The sequence below is a fragment of the Sarcophilus harrisii genome, chromosome 5 (genome assembly GCF_902635505.1).
Source record: "Sarcophilus harrisii chromosome 5, mSarHar1.11, whole genome shotgun sequence".
Classification (NCBI taxonomy): domain Eukaryota; kingdom Metazoa; phylum Chordata; class Mammalia; order Dasyuromorphia; family Dasyuridae; genus Sarcophilus; species Sarcophilus harrisii.
In genome coordinates this window covers 33,211,685-33,224,722 of record NC_045430.1, presented here as the reverse complement: position 1 = coordinate 33,224,722, position 13,038 = coordinate 33,211,685, and the positions used below count along the sequence as shown (strand labels likewise).

General features: G+C 34.4%; 1 protein-coding gene across 4 annotated transcripts in view; it reads left to right on the top strand.

Moving 5' to 3' along the window:
• ATP2B1 (ATPase plasma membrane Ca2+ transporting 1) overlaps positions 1-13,038 on the top strand; it is a 128,325-nt gene that overhangs the window by 98,961 nt on the left and 16,326 nt on the right. For all 4 annotated transcript variants that reach the window (XM_031937740.1, XM_031937739.1, XM_031937741.1 and 1 more), the window contains 6 exons: positions 533-775; positions 1,848-2,089; positions 7,909-8,146; positions 9,595-9,774; positions 10,242-10,329; positions 10,675-10,781. In XM_031937740.1, the coding sequence (XP_031793600.1) occupies positions 533-775; positions 1,848-2,089; positions 7,909-8,146; positions 9,595-9,774; positions 10,242-10,329; positions 10,675-10,781 (1,098 nt within the window). The remainder of the gene's footprint in view (positions 1-532; positions 776-1,847; positions 2,090-7,908; positions 8,147-9,594; positions 9,775-10,241; positions 10,330-10,674; positions 10,782-13,038) is intronic.

Sequence of the window (13,038 nt, the reverse complement as noted above, 5' to 3'; positions counted from 1 at the left end):
ACAAGAGCTGTTAGCACAAACATTTGGTGTTATGCAGCTGTACCTTTTTTGTTTTAGTTTTTTAAAAATTTTATAAAGCTGAATTACTATATCATTGCAGCAGCTTATTCATATAGGTGCTTGGTTTTTGGTTTAACACAATTCTTTGTTGGAAATTAATTAGTTTGTAAAGTTCAGCATAAAGTGATAGGTACTTATATACAGATCTTCTTTTCTTCAGTGTGTTTAATTTCTTTTTTTATACATTATTACATAATTAAATAATATGGGTTAAAATAGAAAGAAATTAACATAGATTTTTAGGGAGTAGCAAATGATAGATACAACAAAACGAAGGATTTCATGTCATATTCTTCAGTAGGCCAAAGTCATTATCTCCTGGTATCAAATTAAAGTTTTACTGTATTTGCAATGTTTGCAAATGCAATATCTGATATTGCATACTAGGAATGTTAAATGACAGTGTTTAGTTTTCATATTTGAAATGTAATGATGAATTATAAATTTACTTATTTTGTTTTTTACTCTTTAGAAAATGATGAAAGATAATAACCTTGTAAGACATCTGGATGCTTGTGAAACAATGGGAAATGCAACAGCCATTTGTTCAGATAAAACAGGGACACTGACCATGAACAGAATGACAGTTGTCCAAGCATACATAAATGAAAAGCATTATAAAAAAGTTCCTGATCCCGATGCTATTCCAGCAAATATTTTGTCCTGTCTTGTAACTGGAATTTCTGTGAATTGTGCTTATACATCAAAAATATTGGTAAGAATTATTATATACATGTACATACATATATGTGTGTATAATGTGTGTGTTTCTGTGAGTCATTAAAAAGTGAGTTTTCAAACGTATGATATATCAAACCTAAGGATATTACAAACAGGCTAATATCACATTTGCACATTTAATAATAGAATTGTAGATGTAGTAGTGGAAGGGACCTTAGAGGGCCTTGAAGGCCTTAGGAGTAAATAAATGCTGCCATACAACTTTCTGGAACTGTCATCCAAATGCTTTAAGAAATTGATAGTCTTACTTTCTTAAAATTTAAAGACAAGTAAATATGAAATCTATTTTATTTGTCTTTTAATAGATTTGTTTTCATAAATCAGAATATATTTTCCATAACATATATTGCTAATTTCTCAACTTTTATTCTTAATTTCACCTGCTTAAAAATTTTTGGTAAATTTGATTTCTCATCAGTTTTTTTCTTAAATAAGCTTTATGTAAAGCTCAATTTTTAATTGTTTAATAATGATTTATTTTGTTTTGTTTTTTAAGAAAATTTTGAGGCTAGCCAGTAGTTTTTATTTAAAAGAAAAATGCATTAAAAACTCAATGTAATGATACTTAACAATATTTTGGATATAAACCTATTTGTCTTAGACCTTGGACACAAAAAACTACAAATGACTAACCTTCCCAAAGAATCATTTAACATAATAATGCAAGACAATGATTTACATTTAAAACTTCTTTTTTCTTTGTTATTTCTTTATAAAAATGTAAACAATGTTATTATAGGAGTGACAGACTAAAGTGTAAGAGACTACTCCTTTTTCAGCCCTGATATGTGCCAACAGTTTCAGCCTATTTGCAAGTATATTGCAAATAAGATTCTTATATATGTTTAAATGACATTTATTATGAACTCGTAAATTTATATAATATTCAATAGCAACTCTTGTATTCCCTGAAAATTTGAGAATTTTTTTGATTTTGGTTTTTATTATTGTTATTTTTTAAATAGTAATCTTTTATATTTCCTTTGATAAAGAAACAAAGACTCTTAACAAAACTAGGTTCTGATTTTTTTTTCCTTCTCTTACAGCCACCTGAGAGAGAAGGTGGATTACCACGTCATGTTGGCAATAAAACTGAATGTGCCTTGCTGGGACTTGTTTTGGATTTAAAACGAGATTATCAGGATGTAAGGAATGAAATCCCTGAAGAAGCTCTGTACAAAGTCTACACATTCAACTCTGTTAGGAAATCCATGAGCACTGTCTTGAAAAATTCAGATGGAAGCTACAGAATATTCAGCAAAGGTGCATCAGAGATCATTCTTAAAAAGTAAGACCAGCATAGGATTAATCACTTGCTAATTATGATGACATGATGTAATGTGAATTACTGGGTTGGTACTGTATGTGTACATTGGTTGTTTGATGAGACCCCAAAGCTTTTTATGTCTCAGTACTTTATTATTTACTATCATTTAAGGACAGTATCAGAAGTGTCAAACATATGGCCCACAATAATCCTGAGAGTGGCCCAAACCTGATTAAAATGTAACTGGGTAATATTTAATAAAATAAATATAATAGAACACAGATAGCATTACTATGTGGTTTTCTAAGTCAGTGTGCATCCTCAGAAATCTTTATATATAGTTTAGTAGCCTCAATGTGTATTTGAATTTAACACCACTGGTCTGTATTTTATAAATGCTTATTTCTATTTCTGATGTGAAATAGAAGAGTTCAACCAGCATCATATTAGTGACCTCTTCTTAGACAACCTTTTTACTTAAGCTACTGTTTTGAAGATTGGCCTTAAAATTTAAGACTGTTGAGAAGATAGATAAATTTGACTCATTATTATGGAAGAAATATAGAGACTTTAAAATTTTAGTTATACTTCAAAAAGGGAAATATTAAGGGGGAAAACTATCAGTATCATTATCACAAAAACACTGAGAAGATACTGAAGTAAATCCTTATAATAGTATTTGAGACTACCAAGCTCTTTAAAAAATGTATAAGGTATATAGAGTTGATGAATAGTAGGCTATGTGTATTCATATTATGCATGCATGTGTGTGCACACACACTCCCTCTCCCTGTCCTGCTACAGCTATTATTTATTGAAAAATAACCAAATTCAGCAAAATGTAGCTTTAAAGATTTCCAAAAAGATCTCTCTTCCATACATATGGTAAAGTCATGTAAAATTCTGATATGTGAAAGCATGGTAATATACTGTCCCTTTCTCTTTTGGATGCTCTGTGTATCAGCATCAAATGAAGTATAAATCAGTAAGTACACAGGGTCAGCATTACTTATTGGAGTCATGGAAAAAGTCCTAAGCTATGTCCAAATAAATGAGGACTCTCTCTGTCAGTAGAGAAATTGCTTCACATGACTTCTTGTACACACACCAATACATTAAGATTTTTATGGGAGTCGGAGCTTAGGAGATAAACCTGCGAATCACTTGTTGCTTCTAGAGAGATTTGAAACTAGATTTGGATTTAGATATTCCTAGACCTCTATGACATCCTTAGTGAAATCTGTGATAACTTGAAAGAGCTCAGCTTAGCTGAGCTAAATGGAATGGAAAATACAATTAGATTCAGGTTATAGGTAGGGTTCATGGCACTTGCATGTGAAAAATGAGCACAAAGGACATTGTCATGATGTAATTCACAGAGGACTTTGTATCAAATCTCCCTCTGATATCATTAACCTCTATGGTGAATCTTGGGAGTTCTTTCATCTGCATAGTGGGCATAACAACAGTGAACTTAGAAGCAACAAGATGTAAGAGAGAGCAGGCTGACTTCCGACAAACCCAACTCCTGCTTGCCAGTTGTGTGACTCTGGGCAAGTTACTTAACTCAGTGCCCTGAGTAATTGCATCTGTGTTACAGGTAGTAGAGGTGTGTTGATCTGCATAGGTAAAGGGAGTTCCCTCCCATTAATTAAATCACAGATCTGATCAACCCAAAAAAAGGACTTTGTTGTCCAGAGTTGTTGAGATTTGTAAAAGGCTTTTTATGTTTTGCTTCATTTGATTAACTGATATTATCATGTGACTGAGAAAGGAAGGTGCTCTGGTCATGTAGTGTGAGAAATAACAGCTGGATTGACAGCTTGATTGTGTTCACTATTAACCCAAAACTATCAAAAGACTTCTAGCATCCCCACAAGAGCCACTTAGGATGAGGACTGAGAGATGTCCTGTTGCTGGGAATACCAACATGAATTTCATCATCCAAATGAAGTATTAATTATCCCAAACTCTAGGAAAAGCTCATTTCCATTTTAGCATTGCATTAAAGTTAGATTTTTGTATGGGAGACCAACATTCCTCGCAACAGAGACATTCAGACATTCACAACATTTCACAGAAAGTTAGTTGTGTCTTTAAATTCTATAGCTATATTTATTAATAGATAGATGTGCTTACCTTTATTGTATAAAGATTTAAGACACAGTAGGCCATAAAAGGGAGAAGTAGTGTTAGACTTGGAATCAGGAAGGCTACATATGCATCCTGCCTTGGATCCTTAGCTGGATGATCCTTGGAAAGTCCTTTGTTATATCACCTGTCTCGGTAGATTATTGCAAAACACCAACAACATTGTTGAAGAGCATTTTGAAATATTTTTACGTTAAGCTACTATGGTAGAAGCTTTTAGTTAAAGGCTATCATCAATAAACTTGTCTTTATCCCTAAAAGTAATAATTCACTTTTTGTACCTTTATATTTAGATCATTGATTGATTGTATATTAGATAATTTTTAGATCACATCAAATCTACTGCAAGTTCCCTGTTCCTCATATAAATATGTTTTTGCTTTTTCTTTTGTGTGGTGTTTCTTGTCTGCTGGCATCTTATTAAATCATAGAAAATTACAAAGGGAAATTTTCTTACTTATCAAACCCAGATGGTTATTCCATTAATATTAAAATTTGTAAATAAAAGTTTCTCCTTTTGTGCTTTATACACAAACTGATATGTAGCAGTTTTCTTTTTAAAAAATCTTCATAAATACAATTGTTGCAGGTCAGGTTCAACTACTTTTTTTTTGGAGAGATCCTCATTCAAGAGAGCACTTTATTTATGAGCCTTTTGAGAAAAACTGATAAAATTTAAAGAATATTTATTTTTAATGTGAAGACTGCTAGAGTGTGTCCTGGGACACTTAGATAATTTCTCCCCCATTCACTATTATGGAATGAGCACTGCATTTTTACAGTTAATTTTCATTTTTTATATCTATGGTGTCATCTAGGGACAGGCTTCAAAGTAGTTAGTGGTACATTCACTTTTTTAAAAAAAAATTTATTCTAACAAATATGGTACTAACTAATATTAAGAAACATGAACATTTCTATATATGAGGAACACAATCATTAGATTACTTGCAGCTTGTATTTGTAAAATTATAATATTTTCAACACATTAGTTTCAAAGTTGTCCCATTTGACTGTGCTTCCACTTTTTTTTTTTTTTTTTTGCATTTTTTTTTTATATTTCATTGACTTATTGGCATCTTCTTCATTGGCCATCATCTCTTCCCCTCTCCAAAATTTTCTCTTTCTCTTCTCCTGCTTTTTACCCTGCTAAAAGAAGTTACCATTGTAACAAATGTAATATAGAGAAGCAAAATAAATTCACATCTTGACCATGTCCAGAAATACATGTCTCATTCTTCATCTTTAGCCAGTCACCACTCTCATAGGAGCCAGATTGCATGCTTCATTGTTAGTCTTCATTTCATGGATTGTAGGCCTTAAGTATTTGAAGGTTCTTTACAGTAAACACCTTTGTGGGAAAAGGATCAGCTACTTCTTCAAATGTGGACCACTTGCTACTTGTAGGCAAGCAGCCAAACTGAAGTGGAAAGCTATCTTGTGAGAAAAAAAAGAGATGGTGTGGACCAGCTAAGTTATACCTCTCCTGCCATATCTCTACTTCCCAGCCTTGAACTGAAAGGCAACACCCTTGGAGAAGTCCCCCCCAGATTATAACCTTTGTTTCCAGTCCATCCCAGATAGTTGTAATTGAGAATAGCAAACCTTCTGGGGAATAAATCCATCAACCCCACCACCAGCATTCACTGATCAGTTGTCATTGATGGACAAGTAAGCCCCCTTCAGACCACTGATTATACCTTCTACTTAAGAGAATACCTTGTTTAGAGAAGGAGCCTGCTAGCCCTGCCAATTTTGGACGAATTGCTACCAATAAGACAGATAAATCAGGCTAGCTAAAGCCTCAGAGCATCGTAAGAGGAGAAACAGAAGGCAGCCTGTGTTAGGAATGTCTAGCCACCACCACCACCTCCCTTTAGACCCGAGGAAAGAAGGACCAAGTTCCTGAGCCAAAGAACCTTGGAGATCATGCCAGCCCCTGTAGCCATCAGCCAGGGAATCTGCTTTTATTGCAGTGTCACCTACAATCTGCTTTTCAAAAGTCACAGCAGCTGCCTTCTCAGCACAAGCTACTGGACATGGTGAAAAGAAAGTTGTTATTCTCTGTCCATGGTTTTATCAATGGAAATAACATTAATGAAGATAAAGCATAGTCTGCCTTGCCCTCACACCTGAGGGATCATGGGGCTTTTGCATGATTTGAAGCTGAAACCTCTGTGTTCTCTTCCCTTTTAGAGTGTTAGATGCTAGAGAACAGGCTTCTTTTTATATTTAGATCCCTTGCACTTAGCACAGAATATTCGTGCTTAATAAGTGCTTTTTTTTTTTTCATTTGTTCATTCTTTTCATTGTTATCATATAAATCATTCTCTTAGTTCTGCTCATTTCACTTTCCCTGAGTTTATCTGATTTCATCCCTTTCATCATATCTTACAGTGTGATAACAAGAATTGCATACATAGGCATAACTTGCTAAGCCATTCCTTGAGGATCACTCCCTAGAATTCTACAATCAGGATTCCAAAGCCCTTAGTTCAGAAGATTTCTACTATTTAGGCAGAAAATTGACTCTGGACATAAGCCCTGGCTTCATGGTGATGGAAGAGAAAACCAGATGACTAGAAACACAAAAGTAAAAAAGGCAGAAGGATCTGTTATTAAGACTACAGAGATTATGACCAGGCCTTCAGCAAACCAGGAGTAATCATCCTCACCTGATAAAGAAAGAAGAGATTGGAACAATTCTGGGCCAGATTGACCCAAAATTTCATATGGCAAAATAACTCATCATCTTATTCTTTTCCAAATGATATGAAAGTGAATGAGCCCTTACTGCTTTAATAAAGTACGGGGGAAAATATAGCTCACTATTAGATTGACGTCCTTAGAAAATAAACTTCATATATTTTCAGATATAGGCAGTGGACAGTTGGTTTTGTTTAAAAATACTTGGTTAACACCAGCCCTGAAGTCAGGAGGTTTTGAGTTCAAATTTGACCTCAGATGTCACTTAACTTCAATTGCCTCAGCAAAACAAGTAAATAAATGAATGAATGAATGAATGAATAAAAATACTTTGTTACTTATCTTATCATTGCTGGGAGCAGCTTGGAGGCATAGTAGATGAAGAATAGGGCTTAGAGTCAGGAAGAGTAATTTTCCTCAATTCAAAACCATCTCAAGACACTGATTGTGTGACTCTGGACAAGTCCTCATCTGCAAATGAACTGGAGAAAGAAATGGCAAACTGCTCTAGTATCCTTGCCAAGAAAACCCTAAGTGAGATAACAAAGAATTGGGATTGACTGAACAAAAAATAAAAACTGAACAACAGAACTTGGTTACAATGAGGGTGATTGTAATCCTTAAGATGTGTCAGTGGTATAAACAGAATATCTTTTAGAAAAGAAACTCCAGTTTAAAAACAAAAAAAAAAACTTGACCTAAACTGTATTGCTTAAAAGAATTTTACAGAATCCCAGGCCCCAGGATATTTCAGGCATGATCTAAATAAAACCAATTTCATAAAAGGATAGAATTCCAGAAGTAAAAGAAGAATTTAATGGTGGGGTTTATTGGTGAAAAAGCTGATATTCAGAAGTTTTGAGTAATTTGTTCCAAGGGCACATAATTCATTAATAGTTTAACACATTCCTTAAAATTTACCTAACATGGAGGGTTTGATTTTTGCTTTTATTTATTTGTGATTCTTCTGTATTTCTTTGCAGATGCTTTAAAATCTTGAGTGCTAATGGTGAAGCAAAGGTATTTAGACCAAGAGACCGAGATGATATTGTTAAAACTGTGATTGAACCAATGGCATCGGAAGGACTAAGAACTATATGTCTTGCATTCAGAGATTTCCCAGCAGGAGAGCCTGAACCAGAGTGGGATAATGAAAATGATATTGTCACAGGCCTAACATGCATTGCTGTTGTAGGGATAGAAGATCCCGTAAGACCTGAGGTAGAGAATGCTTCTGTCAGCTAAACTGCATAGTTTTTTTGCTTCCTCGAGAGGAAATCAAAAAGCATAATTGAATAATTAATTTTAAAGTAAAAATTTGGGAATATAACTACTTAAAGCTATTATTTCTTTGTAGTTAGGCAAAGAATGATTGGGAAATTGTTGGCAAAAAGTTCCATCTTTTAAACATGTTGATATGTTTTCAGAATTAAGCAGATTGTTTCTGTTTGAGATATTGATATACATATACTTCTTAGGGTTCTCAGGTTATTTCTTGTATTCATGATCTTTGTTCCATGGGTTATGAATACACATAGATACTATTGACTCTTTTTCCCTCTCAAACTAGTTCTTTGTAAAGGAAAACCATTCTAACTTTTTCTCTCCTCCTCCTTCCCTCCCCCATCTAAATTGAAATCTTGTTGAAGTTTCACAGGTGCAGACAGTCTTTGCCTGCTTTGCCCTTTATGTTGATGGTGCACTGCTGACATGTTCTTCATATTAGGAAGGAACATGAAAGTTTATTTGAATTTTATTTAGCATTGCAAAATGAAAGTTCTTCATTTTTTTTTTTTTTACAGAGTATATTTTTAACATGAAAATTTTATGTGAATTCTCTGCTTTACCATTTTAGAATATGAAAATTGGGTATTAGTGGGTGAAAGGAAAGTCTCACTCTTCATAAATGAATCATTTATGAGATTTTAATTCAGAAGCTATATTTTCCTTCTTCCCTACCTGTTACAACATGTTCTGGGTAGAGGAACTTACCAATTCAGAATTTTCTGAGGCAATGCAAATTAACTGAATATTTTATCATAGTTTTTCCATCCTAAGTTATCAGGAAGCTAAATATGCAACAACAACCTCTCAACAATCATATTTCTTCAGAAGCTAAATAGAAATGATTTTGATTATCTATTTTACTTTACTTTTTCTTTATTTTACTGTTTTCTTCTTCTTTATTGTGAATAATTGAATTTGAAAATTGTCCCAAAATTAACCATTATAACCATAAGCATAATACTTGCCTCTGAGCTAAACTACACCTGGGAATCAATTTCATTTAAGTTTTAGATTTTAAAAATCAGCTAAAATCAGGACAGTTTTCCCCTAGCAAGGATCTTGAAGAACTAATTATTCTCTATTATAAAACCAAGCTTCTATATAGTGATTGATTTTTAAAATTTCATTATTAGAATGTTGCAACAAAAGAGATTTTTTTTTTTTTTTTTTTTTTTTAGATAAGTGAATTTTTGCTTTGGAAGTACAGCATCCTGTACATATTTAATGTAGGCATGTGCATGTGAGCACCTATGTACGGTTGATATACACATATACATTTTGATAATTTTGTAGACCTATTATCTCAGATGGAATTGGGTTACTCCCTATAATAGATTTGTCTACATGTATATGTAATGATGAGATTCTTCCATGCAAACCAGGTACCAGATGCAATAAGAAAATGCCAGCGGGCTGGAATTACTGTGCGGATGGTCACTGGTGATAATATTAATACTGCTCGTGCTATTGCTACTAAATGTGGTATTTTGCATCCTGGGGAAGATTTTCTGTGCCTAGAAGGTAAAGATTTCAACAGAAGAATAAGGAATGAAAAAGGAGAGGTATGTTATTTGATTCCTTCACTGAATTTATTCTTAATAGTTTTCAGCTAAGGAAATAATATTTAGCAAATATTTATTGCCACCTATGAGCAGTATATTGTCCCAGGCACCAGAGGGGTCAAAAAGATAAATGAAATATATCTCTGTTCTCTAGCAAGTTCTGTGCTAAGGATATTATTTTGCCTTTTACTTTAGCTTAGGTGGGAAGGTCCATTACAATTTGTAGAATCAGGGAAGGAGCTTTCATGGCAGAGACATTTGAGCTGAACTGGGAAAAACATTTGGGATTTCAACTGTTAGACTATGGAGGGATAGGGAAGGGAAGAAAAAGAGGTATGACAAAAACTTTTTATTATTCAGGGAATGAGAATAGAAGGTAGATTGAAAGGGGGGGGGGGGGGGGAATGGGCAGAATGACCGCTTACTAAAATGGCATTGGCTAGTTTTAACCCTGATTAAATTTGCAGATTGAACAAGAACGCATAGACAAGATTTGGCCAAAGCTTCGAGTACTTGCTAGATCATCTCCCACTGACAAGCACACACTGGTTAAAGGTAATCAGGTTTTTAAATAAAAATGCTTAGCTTTTTAGGTGATTAAAAAGTACAGCATTTCTAAAATAGTAATTTTTTTACATACAAATTAGGTTGTTGACTCTTATCTATAAAACTAACACTGTTTTTTTCTTTCCTGTCCAAAATAAACAGTTCCTTTTCTTTGATAAACTGAATTCTATTGTTCTTAAGAGTGATTTTTAATTATCCAGCTTGCTCTGAAAATGTGGTGTCCATCTCACCTTTTGAGTTCCTGTTAATCTGACAGCATAAAACATTTTGCATTATAGGTTGGAAGATGATTTATCTTGGAAAGTAAAGAAAACAGTTTTTGTTTGATTTCAGGTATAATTGACAGCACTGTCTCAGAACAACGACAAGTTGTGGCTGTGACTGGTGATGGTACAAATGATGGCCCTGCACTAAAGAAAGCAGATGTTGGATTTGCTATGGTAGGAATTTATTTTTTTTTTATTTAATAGCCTTTTATTTACAGGATATATGCATGGGTAACTTTACATCATTAACAATTGCCAAACCTCTTGTTCCAATTTTTCACCTCTTACCCCCCACTCCCTCCCCCAACTGGCAGCATGACCAGTAGATGTGAAGTACATTAAAATATAAATTAGATACACAATAAGTATACATGACCAAAACGTTATTTTGCTGTACAAAAAGAATCAGACTCTGAATTATTGTACAATTAGCTTGTGAAAGAAATCAAAAATGCAGGTGTGCATAAATATAGGGATTGGGAATTCAATGTAATGGTTTCTAGTCATCTCCCAGAGTTCTTTTTCTGGGCATAGCTGATTCAGTTCATTACTACTCCACTGGAAATGATTTGGTTGATCTCATTGCTGAGGATGGCCAGGTCCATCAGAACTGGTCATCATATAGTATTGTTGTTGACGTATATAATGATCTCCTGGTCCTGCTCATTTCACTCAGTATCAGTTCGTGTAAGTCTCTTCAGGCCTTTCTGAAGTCATCCTGTTGGTCATTTCTTACAGAACAGTAATATTCCATAATATTCATATACCACAATTTATTCAGCCATTCTCCAACTGATGGACATCCATTCAGTTTCCAGTTTCTAGCCACTACAAAAAGGGCTGCCACAAACATTCGTGCACATACAGGTCCCTTTCCCTTCTTTATAATCTCTTTGGGATATAATCCCAGTAGTAACACTACTGGATCAAAGGGTATGCACAGTTTGATAACTTTTTGAGCATAGTTCCAAACTACTCTCCAGAATGGTTGGATTCGTTCACAACTCCACCAACAATGCATCAATGTCCCAGTTTTCCCGCATCCCCTCCAACAATCATCATTATTTTTTCCTGTCATCATAGCCAATCTGACAGGTGTGTAGTAGTATCTTAGAGTTGTCTTAATTTGCATTTCTCTGATTAATAATGACTTGGAGCATCTTTTCATATGACTAGAAATAGTTTCAATTTCTTCATCTGAGAATTGTCTGTTCATATCCTTTGACCATTTTTCAATTGGAGAATGGCTTGATTTTTTATAAATTAGAGTTAATTCTCTATATATTTTGGAAATGAGGCCTTTATCAGAACCTTTGACTGTAAAAAATATTTTCCCAGTTTATTGCTTCCCTTCTAATCCTGTCTGCATTAGTTTTGTTTGTACAAAAACTTTTCAGTTTGGTATAATCGAAATTTTCTATTTTGTGATCAGTAATGATCTCTAGTTCTTCTTTGGTCATAAAGACCTTCCCCTTTATGGTAGGAATTTAAAAGATATTTTGGTATAAAATGTAATGTTTGGGATGGGGATTTTTTTCCAATTAGCAAACATTTTTTCTTTTCCCTCCTCCACTTGAAAAATATAAAAAAAACAAAAATCCTTGTAATAAGTAAGCATAGTCGGGCAAAACCAATCTTCCTATTGGTCATGTCCAGAAATGCGTCTCATTCTGTATATTGGTGATTTAGTCAGTTAACATATCAGGCATCTGCTATATGCTAGGTACTGTGCTGAGGACATGGGGTACAAAGAGAGACCCCCCGCCCCCAAACATTTCTGTTCTCAGGTAGCTCACAGTCTGCTATACAAGACACCATGCAAGCCATTGTGCATAAATAAGATATGGGCAGGATAAAATGAGGGTCACATCAGAGGAAAAGCACTGGGAAAAGTTCGTCCAGATGGTAAGATATTAGCTAAGACTTGAAGAAAATCAGGAGGTGATAATAAATGAAAGAGTTCCAGGCATGGGAGATAGTCAAAAAGTTATCAAAGTTAGGTAACTTGGAGCCTGGTGGCCTTCCATAAAGGCTGTTCCTGTTCATAGCTCTACATATAGAGCATCAAATGTGACTATTTTTCCCTAACCTGTCTAGCATTTTACTCATATGTTGTATGAACAGAAAGGAGATGGATCTGTATGGTCCAAGAGATTGAATTCACAGGCTCTTAGAGTGGGGGATCTTTGGTGACTTGACAGAAGTCACCCAGGCATTAACTGGCAGAACCTGGAGTCTAGTCAGGATCGTTTCCAAAGGCAAGTGGCCATCTTTTCATTTGTATCAACAGTATAACAGTAAGCTTTGCCACAGGGTCTCAGGATGTTCAGAAGTGAGACTAGGGCTCTGTTCTGCGTTCCTTGAGTCTCTAAGGAGGAGTCGCTATAGAGGTTAATATAGTTGTCCCCTAAAGGTTACCTAGCCCTAGGTT